This window comes from Procambarus clarkii, chromosome 2 (assembly GCF_040958095.1).
Source record: "Procambarus clarkii isolate CNS0578487 chromosome 2, FALCON_Pclarkii_2.0, whole genome shotgun sequence".
Lineage (NCBI taxonomy): Eukaryota > Metazoa > Arthropoda > Malacostraca > Decapoda > Cambaridae > Procambarus > Procambarus clarkii.
The window spans coordinates 26,505,263-26,523,070 of NC_091151.1; the positions used below are offsets into that span (position 1 = coordinate 26,505,263).

Below are 17,808 nucleotides of genomic sequence, written 5' to 3' on the forward strand. Positions count from 1 at the left end.
CTTAGAGAGCAGGTTAAAACATCTAATAGCATGCTAAGACATAGGACGTCTACTCTCCAGCAGGATACCCGGAGAGTAGACGATAAATGAGGAGCTAGAACCATGGCAAAGGACTGCCAGCTAATAATCAGGAAGGCAGCGGTTAATATGATAGACCATTTCCCTGTTTTACAGGATGAGAACTTGAACGAAAACTGAGAACATTAGTGGGAACGTGTAAGCAGGACAGCTGCTCATTACTACAACAAAACAAAAGGAACAGAGAGGAATTTGATTGTTCTGGGATTTAAAAGTAGAAATATGGGAAGGATTTAGTCTAGGAATACAAGAAAAAGAGTTAGTGTATGTCTTCCAGGGACCATGGGGGTGTAGTCAGTGGATGGATTGATCAACATATTGTCAGGCAGCAACATCAGGCCTATCACCCGCCTCTCAGAACCTGGACACGATACTTACCGTGGTAGAAGCTAGAAGCTGTTGGGTAAAAGAAGCTACTTGTAATAAAGTAGTACCAGATATAATTAGGTATTATGGAGTGGTCCCAGTCATGTGGCCGGAGTCGACAGTCAGGTGTGAGTGATGTAGTGAACGCCTTGTATAAACCGAGAGTGGTCCAACTTGCTCACTCTTTCAGCCACAAATGATAAAGCTCAGATGTTTGAAAGCACAGACATCAACAAAATTTACACTTACGTTTTTATTGTTATATACAGTTTTTTTTACAAAAAAATTATTTAAATTTAAAAATCTGCACATTGAATGCCATAATATATATTCATGCAGGCAGTTTTTAAACTTAATTTGTGTTAGTTTCAGCAATCAGAGAGACAAATATTTAACAAAAAAGTAGAGCAAAAAATTGAAATATTTTAAGATTAATTTTGTAAGTAAGAAATTTAATTATTAAAATTATATTTTTTTGACAAAAATACAATGCTACACATATCAAGCAATTTAAGACGCTATTTACTGCTAGTATTGGTCTTTTATGTCTTCATCTTGCATATAAGTCGTTCCCAATCTGGCTGATATGTTGTCAGAGCGAATTAGCTTCGTCAGGTGTTGGTTTGTAAGGACAGCACGATGCTTCCCCTTCACAAACCTCATTACAGAACAAACTCTTCCTCCGACTATGGCTGAAAATTTGAGTTCCTCTTCATATTTTCGTATCTTACAATTTGTAAGATATTTTCCTTCACAAAGTTTTCAAATACACTAAAAACTAGATTTAATATGAAGTGTACAAGCTAGGCCCGCACTTATACTATTCTCCCTTCCCTAAGTATCCCAGCTGTTTATATAGCCATACGTTTCTTGCTCTGGATTCAGGACGACATTTCTAGAATATTTGAATTCACTAGAATATCTCACGAACGGCATATTAAAGGTCAAATGGTCGCATGTGGCTCCCGAGCCGCGGTATGGCCACCTGCGGTATGGCCACCTCTGAAATAAACTAACGTCACGAAAAGTGTTGTATGAATAATACAATATCATTCATGCACATCTGGGGCTCGTTGCTTGATAAGAACCAGGGAACATGCAGACAGAACAATGGGTTCCTCCTAGAAGTCAAAGAAAAAATACAGTACAACAGGCAACATGTCAACCAGAGGCCGCCCTTCTACCACACTGTAGAAGGAAAGACATGCAGACAGGATTTCAGTAGAGACACAAGGAACTACAGGACTCAGGGTAACAGTCGACTGGAATGACGTGGAAATTGGTGGAATGGACATTTCTGCCACAATTAAAACAACAGCACAAGAAGAGACCAATCTTGGAACAGGAATGGAGGCGACAGACCTTCGAACCTCAACTGTACACAAACCCAGAGGTGACGCTCCAACTTGCGGCAAACCCAGAGGTGACGCTCCAACTTGCGGCAAACCCAGAGGTGACGCTCCAACCTGCGGCAAACCCAGAGGTGACGCTCCAACCTGCGGCAAACGGAAGCAACAGCCTTATTATCCTCCTGGACAACAACTATGTGGACGGTCCAGTTCCAGTTGAAACCAGGAAAAGAGGAGGAATATTCTCAGCGGCATCAAGAGATAGCTTCATGATCCACATTACTATGTTTCCTCCTCAATATTTCTTAGCAAGAGTTCATAAAGACTATCATCCCTCGAGAGGATCTTGGTAGGACGGCCGGATCTGAATGGTTGGAGGGCTCCAACGAGGCCGGTAGATATAACCCTCACAGCGATCCTCTCTCCACTACTGAAACTATTGCTTGAGAGACTGTACGACCCTATATATTTTCTTCGTAAAATTGCTGACTTTAACCAACCATATCAGGAAGGAGCCAACCTTTTCTCTCTAGATGTCTCGGCCTTGTACCCAAGCACACCTCAAGTGGCAGCAACCCGTTAAGTAACAGCTTTCTTTGAGGAACACAAAAGGAGAAATTGCAGACGACCTACCAGACGCCGGAGTAAGACGTTTTCCTGGGAGGGTGCTAGTGGGACGGTGCCTGCGCCATGTCTTAGACTGTAACCTAAAGGACACGCTCCTGTGTTCTGACAATAGCTTACCGACAGATTAAAGGAACAGCGATTGGAGTGTGTGTGAGGTAGAGGTCAATATTTTTCACACATGGGCTAGTGGTTTCCGCCCAGATTTGGGTTTTACAGTCGAATCTATCCCCAAGGAGCTACCCTTCCTCGACACCTGTGTATAACTTGAATGAGAAAGAGACTCCAAACTAAAATGGTTTAAAAAGATTCTAACCTGCATTCTTATCTCTTGCATACTTCCTGTCATCCAGCATCCTTAAAGAGATCTCTCGCCTATTCGTTAGTTATCCGAATAAAACGGATAACGAGTGTTAACATCGAACTCAAGAAGGATTGTTATATAATTTGGTCGTGTTTCCCGAACAGAGAGGATTCTACCGGAAGAGGCACACAAACTTTCTACACTACAGAAGCGCGACCTTCTGAGGACCGGACTACAGCAGATTCCTTTCTCCAGGATGGTGCTCCCTTCAACGTGTATTCCTACAGCATCAAGAATCTTCAGGGAGGAGATAACCAAACTTTGGCAATGGATGGAGGGCCCCTTTAAGGAGCACACAGCTTGGCAACTTTTCCCTTCGGATCCCCCTCTGATATCCTGGAAAAAGGGAGCCTCTTTACAGGATATAAGGGTAAGGCCCGTTTCCCTGCTCACCCACAGTAGAAAGGGGGAGAACATGAATAGGAGCCAAATCTATTATAACCTAACCTAACCTGGGATCTCTTTGGTTTTGACTAACACATGTGATTTCTGGAGCTTCTAACAATTAGAAGCTACAGAAATTACATGCATTACAGTCAACCTCGTTATTCAAGCTCGTTCTGACAGTTCCTGCGACGGCACAGGAACCAACTGTATTGGCGTTTGTCTTTCCATTGGAGGATTTCGGCGCCGTGGAGAGGAGAGACCTGCTGCATGGGTAACAGCTTCTCCACCGTATCAACCTACCCTGGATTTGCGCCCTGGAGAGGCCACTCCAGACCGACAACCAGAGCGCAACTCCATAGTCTCCTGAGACTGATAGATGCTCACTTACTTAACAATTAGGAGTGACTTCGACGTCGACCAAGCTCACGAGGCTCGTGACATCACCCTAACAAGAGAAATTCAGAATAAAAACATTTGCATATTAGACAAAATCCATTGAAAGATTTCAGATTCTTGAAGCCTTCAAATAAAAGTAAAACAACACACCATAAATACTCCAATAGCGGAACAATTAACTCTACCCACCATAAGAGTGAGAGCGAGACCGGAACGTGAAGATGCCAACGATGACGTCACGGCCCAAGACGCCATGCACACTACACGTGACTAATATTATTATGTATAGGTTATTTCCTCGTGCCTCTTACCTTTACACCTTACTCGTCACCTAATTGTATACATCTGACCTCCCAGCAGTATAAATTCGACATGTTCCCTCCTGTCTCACGACACCTACACGGTTCAAGACTTCCTCATGGAGGCCACGTCACCAAACTCTAACGACAGCACTGCTCAGCCAAAGTCGCAGGCAAAGAAAAAACGGAAAACCTAGAGGTCTACACTAACCCCACCAGCTCCATAACTGGTATAGCCAGCCCTCCAGGCTGAAAACCATCATGAAGACCCCCATCCATCGCCACATCTCTAGTATCAGCCACTGATACAGATAATGGCTCCAAAGAGCCTCCACTTACGGGTTCACCATAGCCCGTGCTACTGGAACTTATTGTTCTGAGTAGCGAATCTTAAACAACAACTCCTGTCTCTCTCTCACAGCCCCGCTCCTGTGCCAGTTAAGTCCACTACGAGCTCACCATAGCCCGTGCTGCTTGGAACTTTTGTTACGAGTAGCTGAATCTAAAACTCCTGTCTCTGACCTCGAATAACTGGCGAAAACAAAGCAATACTCCACAAGGCAACAACAACCGAACAGATCAGGGGAGCAAAATGAGTACACCTGCTATTGCCTCCAAGACATCCCAAGCACAAATGACGACCCCCTTGATAATCTAATGCCCCAGTACCTGAATGTAGCAAAGACACCACGACCCAACTCAGATTCTCTTCACCTACCCAGAAAAAAGAAAAGGAGCCAAAGATATATCAAGTGTCTACTGTTCCAATGATTATTGCCTCCCTGACAGACCTTCAGCAAGATGCTTGACAAAGTATTCCAAGCACTGGAACAGACCAACCCTCACTTAAAGAAGGAAATGTTAACATAGGACCAAAAACAATCTATTGAACTTGTTTTTTCCACACGTTTACAAGCCCTGCCTGTAATGGTCGATGAAGTCGAAGAAGGTGACGAAGCTGAATGGTTTCAGCGCCCAGTGGCGTCTCCACTCCAACTAAGACGACACAAGCAGTCGGGAAAATCAGCACATAATAAACTACAAACGATTCAATGGTTTTGAGTCCTTGGTGGACTCTACTATAACATAATAATGGCCAATAACAACACTCATGATTATACATTGGAATATCAAAGGATTCAAGAACAAAACACAAACAGTGCTTCTCAAGGACAACATTGATATCGTTTTACTTCCAGAAACATTTACAAGGACTGAAAGAAGTATCAATATCACATGATATCAAGGTTTCCACTCCCCAATTGCACAAGGTGGCACCAGAGGCACTTCAATACTAGTAAGAAATCATATCAATGCCACAGCAATCAGAGACCTGCCTAACTGTGGTGAGGACGTCGAAATTATTCGAGTTAATCTCACTATGAGGAATTCAATCCTATACATCTTCAATGTATACAGGAGCCAATGAGAACACAATATGGATCTCTCTGCAATCTCTGAAATAACAGTCACCAAACCAACTATCATATCGGGTGACTTAAATGCTCATAATAAATTACTTGATTCACCAAGAACCGAAGCCAACAAAAGACATTGGAAACCTTTAGGATGAACAGGCCAAAACTGCAGAAAGAATGGCTGTTAATTGATTTGAATGGAAAGCCAAACCACTGCTCCAAAATGATTTTACTGACAGAAAAACCACAGAATGCCTTACCTCCCACCTGGATCAAATCTATGACAAACCAGGAATCCTTATTTTTCTGGACCTTGAAAAAGCCTTAGAGCTAGCCAATGCTCCAGCTACAATGTGCTGCCTTGTGGATAAGAAAATCAAGGGACACGCTCTTGCATTTGCCAAAGTATAATCAACAGAGAACCTAAAGTCAAATTCCAAGGAAAAACATCCTCCTCAAAGAGGCTGGAAAATGGGACTCCGCAGGGAGGAATACTAAGCCCCTTCCTCTTCAACTGTCTCGTGGAGCAATTCATGAAGCTCAAATTACCAAAAGTCAAACTGCTTAACTATGCAGACGACTTTGTGGTCATCATCAATGGCAAAGGCGCTATGAATCGTGCACAAAAATGCCTAGATCATATCATCAGCAGGGAAGTGGAACGCATAGCAGTTCCTTAGTTTATGCTCAGAACGCATAAACAACAAATGCAAAGCAATGGCCATTTTTTTCACGGATATTCCTGCGCGGGCCCTAAGCCCCTGGCTCGCCCACTAAGTGTTGCTTGTTTCTGTTTTACTTGGGCGGAGTATGAGTAGTTATGATTCGTGTGGTCGCTTCAGTAAGATTTTGTCATATGCGTTTAACAACTTCCTCTGCTCTGTTGAATCTAAGTTGAAATCTTAATGGGTTTGTAACTGTGCAATGTGTTAGATAATGTTCCAGTGGTCTGTCGGGCATTTCTCCACAGTGCCAATGGCCGTTAAAATGAGAACTCAAGGCATCAGAGCTGCAATTCAAGGAAAGGAAATTGAGTGGGTCACTAAAATTTTCAATACTTTGGTGTCATAATAGACACCTAGTTGTAATTAACTCAAGAAATTTAATATCTTCTGCAACGTTACAAAACCAGAAACTCAGCTTAGCATTCCCTGACAAGTTTTAGAGATGGTGCATCTCTACCAGTACTCAAAATGTACTACGTTCAAGCAGTTAGGTCATTCATTGACTATGCTGCTCCTGCTCATACATCCCTTAGTGATAACCAATGGGAGAAACTGGAGTGTCTCAAAACGATGCCTTCAAAACAATACTGCGAGCACCTATTCTCTCATGGCGAGAGAATCTAAGAATGGAAACCATCTTGCCAGCCTTAGAAAACAAAATTAAACAAAAAATAGCCACCAAAACAGTAAAACGTGGTGGAACCACCGCCAGACTGCCAATCAAAGATTGCGTAAACAGATTACTGCATAGAAACCTTCAATATAGAACAAGTACTTGGACGGAAAATCTGGTCAAGATTGAAACGAAAGATTGAGAAAGTGGACTTGAAACTGACTATTAGAGAAAAAGGAGAAGATCGCCTATATCAACATTTTCGGCAAACTCCTCCATGGGAAGAACCGAGTTTAAAGGTAATCACTAAAGGATTACCAGTTAGAAAATCAGCTTGTGACTCGCAGAGGCTCAAAGCAGTCATAGAACAACAAATGGAAACCATCTCATGACCGACAACCACTCACATCGTCACACATAGATCAGTTGATAAAAAAAAGGTTCTGCTGGGGCAGCAGGTTACACTAAGAACCATGAAACTTACTGGAGCATGAACAGTAGGTACTCAACATTGCAAACAGAATTATATTCCCTGACAGAGGCTATAAATTAAGAAATTAAGAATAATTTACAAGATGCCATCATTCATACCATCTCTAAATCTTCGTTTCAGGCATTGTTATTCATCCAGCATAGAGATAATATACAACTTATCACATAAATCCTACATCTAGGAAAAGAAGCACACTGTCTTTTTACAGCCAGCTTGGGGCCAGTAACAGGGTTCTTTCTGTTAACGTTTCTCATAACTTCTCCTTGATCCTACCCAAAGTCGATGGTAAGTTTTCAAGAATTAGTGGTAGCAAGTAACAGTGCAAGGAATAAAGGGGGAATAAACAACACGCAATTACACCTTCACCAATACATTATCACCTTCACCAATATATATCTCTAATTATAACTACACATTTACACTGTCGCTTTCACTCAGGACACTCAGTAGATCCGTAGTGTTCATCAAGCCCTGGTGAGTCCACTATCTTCCCATATACATTGTCTACACTCAATGGCAATCACTGGCGAATACACCTTCGACATGGGCCAGCCTACGCATCGTATCATCACAATGCCCTAGTACCCCACATCTGCTCTCAAGAAATTCACTGGCAAAGGGCTTCAGCCACAAGCTGACAGGGGTATTAAATAATCATGTACAGGGTTAGCTAACACCCTGGCAGAAGTCTCTAGCAATACACTAGAAGCACTTCTCAACAGACGCACTACCGTCATCTCGTAACTCTTCTTGGCCAATTCCCAGGTACGTCTGTCCATACAACACTACATAAATCCAGCAACTAACACACTGCTACTACCGACGGCGGTCACTTTGTCCTCTCACAGGACCAAGTCAAGAGTTCTGGACTGCCCAAGGTGAACTGCCCTCCTCATCGCATTCGCCTCCTTACGTCACAACTGTGAACATAAAACGTCATTAACTAGACAGTCAGTATATTGGGTGACCTTAGGAAAACACCCTTCTACCGGGGAATTGAAATTGTAATTGCTTTCACAACCTAGATGGCGTTGATATCGGTACGCAACCCACCAGAGGTCATCATCATCGACCTCACCATCTAACCTAGGTATGAAACAGGAGTCTTTCACCGGCGCCACACCACCACCAACAGATGACGTTGACTACATCGCACCTAATACCTGGGAGTTGGAGTGCCGGTTCATAAATGCCATTGAAAATACCACTCCCCACTCCAACAACGGTGTCGATACCGAAACAGCTGTCAATCACCCTAAATTGGATACCAAGTCACATTGGCATAGTTGGTAATGAAAAGGCAGGCTCACGAGCAAAAACTGCCACTGCTCTACCTGTTGTACAGGTAAAAATACCTCCAAGTTTCTCACAGATTAAGGAGAAAATCAAGAAGAAAATACTCCCAACTATTAAAAGTCGCCACAGAGCCAAATTAGCAGAAGGAAGATCCACTGCGATGTGTAATGAACAAGCCACTGGGTTCTCCTCTTTCATGTCTGGCAAAAAAATATCCAAAGACATTGCAGTAGCCATACACAGACTCAGACTTGGTTACAAGTGCTGCTGGGAGGTAATAAACCCAATAGTTAGAGTGTCTTATCTTTGCAACAGAAGCAGAGGCGCCACTATTACATTACTTACTGGACTGTGAAGCATCTGAAGCCCTGCGCATCAAACTCAACATTCAACCAACAAGAGCAGCTGCATTAAAGGCAAAATCCACATCGACTACAATGGTTAAAAAAATAGTTGATGAATGTGACACACTAGTGAACATTGTGCATCTACATCCGCCACCAAGATAATGTTAATAAAGCAAACCTTCATTGAAAACTTTGACCCAAATATCACAGTAACAAGGTTATCGTGAATGTAAATCTATATAAACAAAAATGGAAATGTTCATTGTTCAAATAATTTAGATTTTTTTAGTTACCCTCAAACACATATGACATTTGGAGAGATCCTCTTCCAATTAAACTAAGAGGCAAGAGCACTAGTCAGAGGGATAGAAGCCCTCAACAAGGAAATATTAGCATCACTAACCTTCCTGCTCGACAAAGTAGATGGAGTAGTTGAGCTGCTGGCGCTGAAGGAACGGGTGCATGTGATTTAGGAAGGCCCCAATCTGGTAAAAAAAAAAATCCGTCAGGGTTGATGAATATGTATTATTATGTTCTTATTGGTATCATATAGTTGTCATTGGGATTAAAACTTTCAAACCCATTAATTGAGGTGCACAGGTTGTTATATAAACATCAGTATATTATTACTAGGATTGTGCACATGTGGTTGCATACTCTCGTTATAAGTCTTGTTAGACTTATAATTTTCATAAGTGTTATAAGTCTTCATTCATGTCAAATAGATGTTAGTGGACTCCGCATGTGTTCGGACCATGTAATATAATGTCATCGCGGCTGCAACAGACATTGTCTGTACACGTGTTGACACGGTTGCTATACGCCTTCACTGGTGTGACGCAGATAATACACATTGTCTGTACACGTGTTGACAAGGTTGCTATACGCCTTCACTGGTGTGACGCAGATAATACACATTGTCTGTACACGTGTTGACAAGGTTACTATACGCCTTCACTGGTGTGACGCAGATAATACACATTGTCTGTACACGTGTTGACAAGGTTACTATACGCCTTCACTGGTGTGACGCAGATATTACACATTGTCTGTACATGTGTTGACAAGGTTACTATACGCCTTCACTGGTGTGACGCAGATAATACACATTGTCTGTACACGTGTTGACAAGGTTACTATACGCCTTCACTGGTGTGACGCAGATAATACACATTGTCTGTACACGTGTTGACAAGGTTACTATACGCCTTCACTGGTGTGACGCAGATAATACACATTGTCTGTACACGTGTTGACAAGGTTACTATACGCCTTCACTGGTGTGACGCAGATAATACACAGCGGACTCGTCAACATGCAGGTACTTGGGTTCTATTGCTAGTGGTCCAGATATAGTGGACTCTCCGCTGTTTTATAAATAATTATATATCATTCCTGGTGTTATGTCGGCATTATTATTACCACTCATGTGTTATTCGGGGAGCATTATATCATCCTTGGTGTTACACAGGCAGCATTATATCATCCCTGGTGTTACACAGGCAGCATTATAATATTCCTGGTGTTATGCAGGCATTATTATGACTACACATGTGTTATATGGGGAACCTAATGCTATCCCTGGTATGATAATGGGAGCATTATACGATCCCTGGATGTCATGCAGGGAGCATTATACTATCCCTGGTGTTATAGAGGGATCCTTGGTGTAATGAAGGCATTATTATGACCACACCTGTGTTATACGGGTAACATTGTACCATCCATCATGTTATATAGGGAGCATTATACTACCCCTGGTGTCATTCAGGGAGTGTTATATCATCCCTGGTGTTATGCAGGCATTATTATAACCACATGTGTTATATGGGGAGCATTATTCCATCTCTGGTGTTATAATAGGAGCATTATACTATCTTTGGTGTAATGCTGTCATTATTATGACCACACATGCGGTCATAATAATGCTGGGTCTAGAGGTTCTGCAGGGTCCTCAGAGAGGCTACCAGCCTGCTTCAGGTGTAGTACAGAGGTGGCCCTTCAGGTCCTCGTTCTCGTGTACGACCTCGTGCCTCTGGCGCCTTACAGCCAGCTGCTCCGGATAGATGGGACTCGACCGCCTGGGAAGGCAGCTCATCTAAGGAAAGGACAACCGTGATCTCAAACATCCGCTGCCTCGTGGCCATACCCAGTTTTGGGAAGGGATTCAGGAGTCAACCAAAAATCTGGAGCTAGTGACCCTAAGGCAGATGTTGGCCTCAATCTCGTTCTGGGCGCTCCTGTGACGGTGCTGGACGCAAGCACAATGCCATTTGCCTTTCCACTGGACAATTGTAGCAACGTGGAGAGGGTGGAGCTGCTGCATGGGCTAACACCTTCTCCATATCAACCTCCATACAACAGTACACACAGTAACACCAGTACACACAGTAACACCAGTACAAACAGTAACACCAGTACACACATTAACACCAGTACACACAGTAACACCAGTACAAACAGTAACACCAGTACACACAGTAACACCAGTACAAACAGTAACACCAGTACAAACACTAACACCAGTACACACAGTAACACCAGTACACACAGTAACTACAATACACAGTAACACCAGTACACTCAGTAACACCAGTACACACAGTAATACAGTAACAAAAGTACACACAGTAACACCAGTACACACAGTAACACCAGTACACAGTAACACTGTAACACCAGTACACACAGTAACTACAATACACAGTAACACCAGTACACAGTAACACCAGTTCACACAGTAACTACAATACACAGTAACACCAGTACACAGTAACACCAGAACACACAGTAACACTAGTACACACAGTAACACCAGCACACACAGTAACACCAGTACACACAGTAACACCAGTACACACAGTAACAACAGTACACACAGTAACACCAGTACACACAGTAACACCAGTGCACACAGTAACACCAGTACACACAGTAACACCAGTAATACAGCAACACCAGTACACACAGTAACACCAGTACACACAGTAACTACAATACACAGTAACTACAATACACAGTAACACCAGTACACACAGTAACACCAGTAATACAGTAACACCAGTACACACAGTAACACCAGTACACACAGTAACACCAGTACACACAGTAACACCAGTACACACAGTAACACCAGTACACACAGTAACACCAGTACACACAGTAACTACAATACACAGTAACACCAGTACACACAGTAACACCAGTACACACAGTAACACCAGTAATACAGCAACACCAGTACACACAGTAACACCAGTACACACAGTAACTACAATACACAGTAACACCAGTACACACAGTAACACCAGTAATACAGCAACACCAGTACACACAGTACAACCCGTTCTCACACAAGACAGCACATATATGACTTAATGCTTAAAGTCAATATGTTGAATATGAATTAGTAAATATGTGATATATTCCCAGTTACTTTTTTTACTAAGGCCCAAACTCTTCCTCACGTACCAATTTACGTGTCACAGTACCCGTCCGTCAACATAGATAGCAGAATATTCGTGATTGGTTCAATTATAAGGAAAATTGTAGTTTTCAGGTCCCACATGGGTTGTGAAATTTACCTACTGTTGTCCATGCTCTTATAATATTACAGATCAGCTATATCCTATTGAAGGCTCGTAGTTTTGTTTTGAGAAATATTAGTTGTTCTTAGTAAATTATAATAAGCACTATAAATTATTACATAGAATAACAGTGCTTCACCAATCAATATTATATACCATAGTTTGTCTTTAAAAATCTTTAAAGAATGTTTTGTAGGAACGCTAACAGAAAACGATGTTACATTTGAATGTCTATGGGGTAAACTACTGCAAACAGGACGGTATTGTGTCTACTATACCAACTATAGCTAGGATGGGTATATTGTCACCTTCCGCCTGTTAGGTGGGAAAGGGGTCCAATACCACCCACAGGATGGGTATGAGGGTCACATCCACCCACAGGATGAGTATGGGGATCACATCCACCCACAGGAAGGGTATGGGGTCCAATACCACCCACAGGATGAGTATGGCGTCCACTACAACCCACAGGATGGGTATGGGGCTCCAACCACCCATAGAATGGGTATGGGGCTCCAACCACAAATAAAATGGGTATAGGGTCCAATAACACCCACTGGATGTTTAAGGCGTCCATTGCCGCGCGTCGAGCTCGAAAACCGCAGCATTCATCTCAGAACCATGCCTATTTCACACAGATTCCTTAATAAACGTAAGAGTTTTATATGTCACAAGAAAGATAGAAATATAAGTTTCATTCTAAATACCTTACCATGGGCATATTTAAATTTAAAGCGAAGATACGTGTACTTTTATAATAGCCGAGCTTTAACCCCGGACAGATTGATCGACCGAGCAACTCTCTCTCAGAACAATGTTTATTTCACGTGAATTCGTTAATAAACATATATGTTTTATATGTCTCAAGAAAGGCAGACATATAAGCTTCACTTTAAACACTTTACCATAGACATATTTAAAGTTCTAATGAAGATACATGTATTTTAAAAATTACGGAGCTCCCACCCCGTACAGACTGAACGACAGAGCAACTCTCTCTCAGATCAATGTTTATTTCACGTAAATTCGTTAATAAACACAAATGTTTTATATGTCTTAAGCAAGATAGAAATAAGAGCTTCATTTTCAATACATTACAATAGACATATTTATAGCTCAAGTGAAGATACATATGTTTTAATAGTAGCGCTCAGTAGCTTGTCGGGCATGGAGTGCAGACGCCTACGCACTTGCCGATATATTGTATAATTATCAAAGATACGCTAATAAAGCCTAAAATCTTATATGCCTCCAGAAAGACCGAGATATGAACATTATTATGATTTCACCAAATGAAATATATCATGTTCGAGAACAAAGATATATCAATTTTAAATTAAGTTTCGACTCTTTGCTCGGGCGAGAGAGAGGGAGCGACTCTCGCCCCATCTATTGGAGATTCTGTCCACTAAAGACCCAAAGCTACTCAAACCCTCCTAGCATTATTTAAGTAATGAAGTAATATGGTATATTTACTATAATGTGGGTGCTGAATGCAGAACATGAGAAAACATATATTTACTCCAAACTAATATGATTTCATTATGAAATAAGTAAATAAGTAGCATCAAAGGAAGTCGACGGTCCAAGCGTCAATGTTGTGGAACGACTTATCCAAGATATATCGTTGTTTGGAAAGTGTTTGTTGGCATATCCAGTTGTCGCACTTCTCTGCACAAATTATCACAAATTTAAATTATAATGTTAACAAGTAGAATACGTATTTTTAATAAAATCTAACATAGCTAGCCAGAAAACATTTAACATTTATTAAAAAAATATATGTTTGGAAGTTAAATCGACTTCATAGGACAATAGTGTTGTTATATATACTCGTTATTCGTTGACATGCGTTCGCTACTTAAACTACCATGTACTGTACTTATGTGAAATCTCCCATGTCTCTTCGCTCATCTCACCGAACCCTACAGGCTCTGTGATATATTGCTTAATTAATTGAGATTCACAAATAAAGCTTATAATTGTATATGTTATCAAAAAGGCAGAGCTTATTTTAGTTCATTTATTATGCACCCCATACCCATCCTATGGGCGATAGTGGAGTGTTACAGAGGCGCATAATGGGCTCAGGGACTGAGCCCCACAATTCATATAGCCAAGGAAGTTATAATCTTGATAAGCTAGTTACAAAAGTCAATGCACATTGTCATATCAACAATGGGCTCGAGACCGACCACAAGTACAGTTTATAATTTAAGCAACTGACATATATGGAGGGCTAGTGTCACAATTGATTTGTTTATCCTACACATAACCCCCTCTCCCCCATCCAATGGGCAGCGGTGGATAGGTTACAATCAAGTCTTTTTTGCGTTTTATTCAGAGATTAGATCTTATTGGGTGAGGAAAGATATTCATATTTTAAAGAAGGCTTCTTGGCTGATGCTCTCCATTGATGGAAAATCTACAACCTTTTGAAAATCAATGTTAGTTTGATCTAGATATTGTAATTAACGAAAGTATTTATGTCATCTGAAAGGTAGAAATATAGGCTACATCTAAAATCCTTTGTCATAAATATAACTGAAGTGAAAACGAAGATATATGCGTTTTGATAGTTACTTGATGGCTAGCTCTGAGAGTGTGAAGCCCTGCACACCAGCCAATAAATTGTATAATTAGTTTCCATATATTTTAATTAATCTTAAAAATCTATATGTCAGAAGAAAGGAAGATGTAGCCGTTAATGTGACAACATTTAAAAATATATATATCTTAAGTTAAATAAATAATATCACCTTATCGCCGGTGTCCGGACACATAAAAATTACCTAGGTATCAGTATCCAGCCAGGCGGGGATCACAGGCTGCACAATACTGATAAATTATGTAATGCACTACTTGTGGTCCATCTCGAACCCATTTATGATGTGACGACTTATAGTGAATTTTGTAACTAGCTCATCAAGATTGTAACTTGCTTAGCTAAATGATTTGTGGGGTTCGGTCCATTCATTTTCTTTCTTTATTATGCACCCCATAATACACATCCCGTGGGCGGTAGTGTAAAGGATTACAGAGACACATAATCGGTTCAGGAACTGAACCCTCTAGTTCGTTTAGCTAAGCAAATAACAATCTTTTGACGCTAGTTACAAAATTATTAATGTACACATACTTATGCATACATGTACATATTCATACGTATACATATATACATACACATACATATTTAATCACCCACACAAATACACACATCAGTAATCTTTTGTGTCACAAGTGATTCAACAAGAGGCTCACAACAGTCACTATACAAGGCACTTTACATTTATGGTGAGTCACACAGTTACTAGTCTTGCTGCACACCCACCCAACTGGGCGGCAGCTTTACAGTCATGTGCTCCACACCCACCCAACTGGGCGGCAGCTTTACAGTCATGTGTTCCACACCCACCCAACTGGGCAGCAGCTTTACAGTCATGTGCTCCACACCCACCCAACTGGGCGGCAGCTTTACAGTCATGTGCTCCACACCCACCCAACTGGGCGGCAGCTTTACAGTCATGTGCTCCACACCCACCCAACTGGGCGGCAGCTTTACAGTCATGTGCTCCACACCCAGCCAACTGGGCGGCAGCTTTACAGTCATGTACTCCACACCCACCCAACTGGGCGGCAGCTTTACAGTCATGTGCTCCACACCCACCCAACTGGGCGGCAGCTTTACAGTCATGTGCTCCACACCCAGCCAACTGGGCGGCAGCTTTACAGTCATGTGCTCCACACCCACCCAACTGGGCGGCTGCTTTACAGTCATGTGCTCCACACCCACCCAACTGGGCGGCTGCTTTACAGTCATGTGCTCGACACCCACCCAACTGGGCGGCAGCTTTACAGTCATGTGCTCCACACCCACCCAACTGGGCGGCAGCTTTACAGTCATGTGTATGCATTACCTACAGTAAGCAAATTTTGGATACTTCGCTAAGATTTCGGGCAGCACATCATTATGAATGAAGTACTTACACATTTCATGGACACTATTGATGTTGTTATCTTTAAATTCCGCTATTTTTCACATTCCATTATATAATGATTCAAAGTATGCGAATAGTTCTGCTGACAGAGTTTACATTTAGTCAAATCTAGATCATCAGATGTTACAAACTTCCAGAGGTACTTGTAGCCGAGCCTAAACCTAGCAGTGGTAACATCTAGAAGTCTGCTAGCATTATTGGATGACCCATAGACGAGCGATTCATCAAAGTTTATACAATATTGTGAAATTGAGAGTCAGTGTAGTAACATAAATTGGTAAATAATAAATATTGTAAGTTAAGAATCTGGTGCATGTGTGTGTGTTGGGGGGGGGCGGGGGTTATACCCTTGGTAAGCGAGAGTGGAAAGTAACCTTAGACGTACTGCGGTCAATGTGGGGGGGGAGGGGGAGGGAGGGTGGGAGAGTCAAATCCACCCTCCAACATCTGGACATAGTACCAGCAGCCTCCACAACACTCCATCAGCCTCCAGCTGATGCGTGTAGATGCTTCATCTAACCTCACTTATGTCACACATTAACCTACAGTTCCTGTGATATTTAAACTCCTCATCACAGTGGCGTCTCACCAATATAAACTGTATTGGATTTTGTCCCGAAATAGCTATATGCTGACTGGACGTGTATGTATGTATGTATGTATGTATGTATGTATGTATGTATGTATGTATGTATGTATGTATGTATGTATGTATGTATGTATGTATGTATGTATGTATGTATGTATGCATGTATGTATGTATGTATGCATGTATGAATGGATAGATGTATGTATGTACGCATGCATGCATGTATGTATGTATGCATGCATGTATGTATGCATGTATGAATGTATGTATGTATGTATGTATGTATGTATGTATGTATGTATGTATGTATGTATGTATGTATGTATGTATGTATGTACGCATGTATGTATGTATGTATGTATGTATGTATGTATGTATGTATGTATGTATGTATGTATGTATGTATGTATGTATGTATGTATGTATGTATGTATGTATGTATGTATGCATGTGTGTATGTATGTATGTATGTATGTATGTATGTATGTATGCATGTGTGTATGTATGTATTCCCAATCACGATAAAGACTCCCCCTCTATCATCCAGTTAAAGAGAAAAACAACTATACTAAATAATCAACTCCTTGTAACTTTAATTATGCTGACCTTCCTGTCTGTATTCAGACTGAGCCTACCATCATTAAAGGTGATTATAACGCTAGCCATAGGAATATTGGTAATTCGCAGTTCAGTAATCGTAACGGCAACCAACTGGTGTCACTATTAGGTAGTCACGATGATGCACAGATTGTGGGTGACCTTGAACCAACGCATATCTACGGAGGTATTCTTGATCTATGTCTCGGTGTCAACGTCTCCCACACCGTGTGTGCCTCGTCAATAGTGCCAGATATGGCGTCTGATCATCTGGCCATATTA

At 41.5% G+C, this 17,808-nt stretch overlaps 1 protein-coding gene across 1 annotated transcript in view; it reads right to left on the reverse strand.

The window, feature by feature from the left end:
• The window catches only part of LOC138366030 (beta-1,4-galactosyltransferase 4-like), an 82,949-nt gene that overhangs the window by 21,440 nt on the left and 43,701 nt on the right, over positions 1-17,808 (reverse strand). The window contains exon 3 of the mRNA XM_069326753.1: positions 9,159-9,240. Coding sequence (XP_069182854.1) covers positions 9,159-9,240 — 82 coding nt within the window. The remainder of the gene's footprint in view (positions 1-9,158; positions 9,241-17,808) is intronic.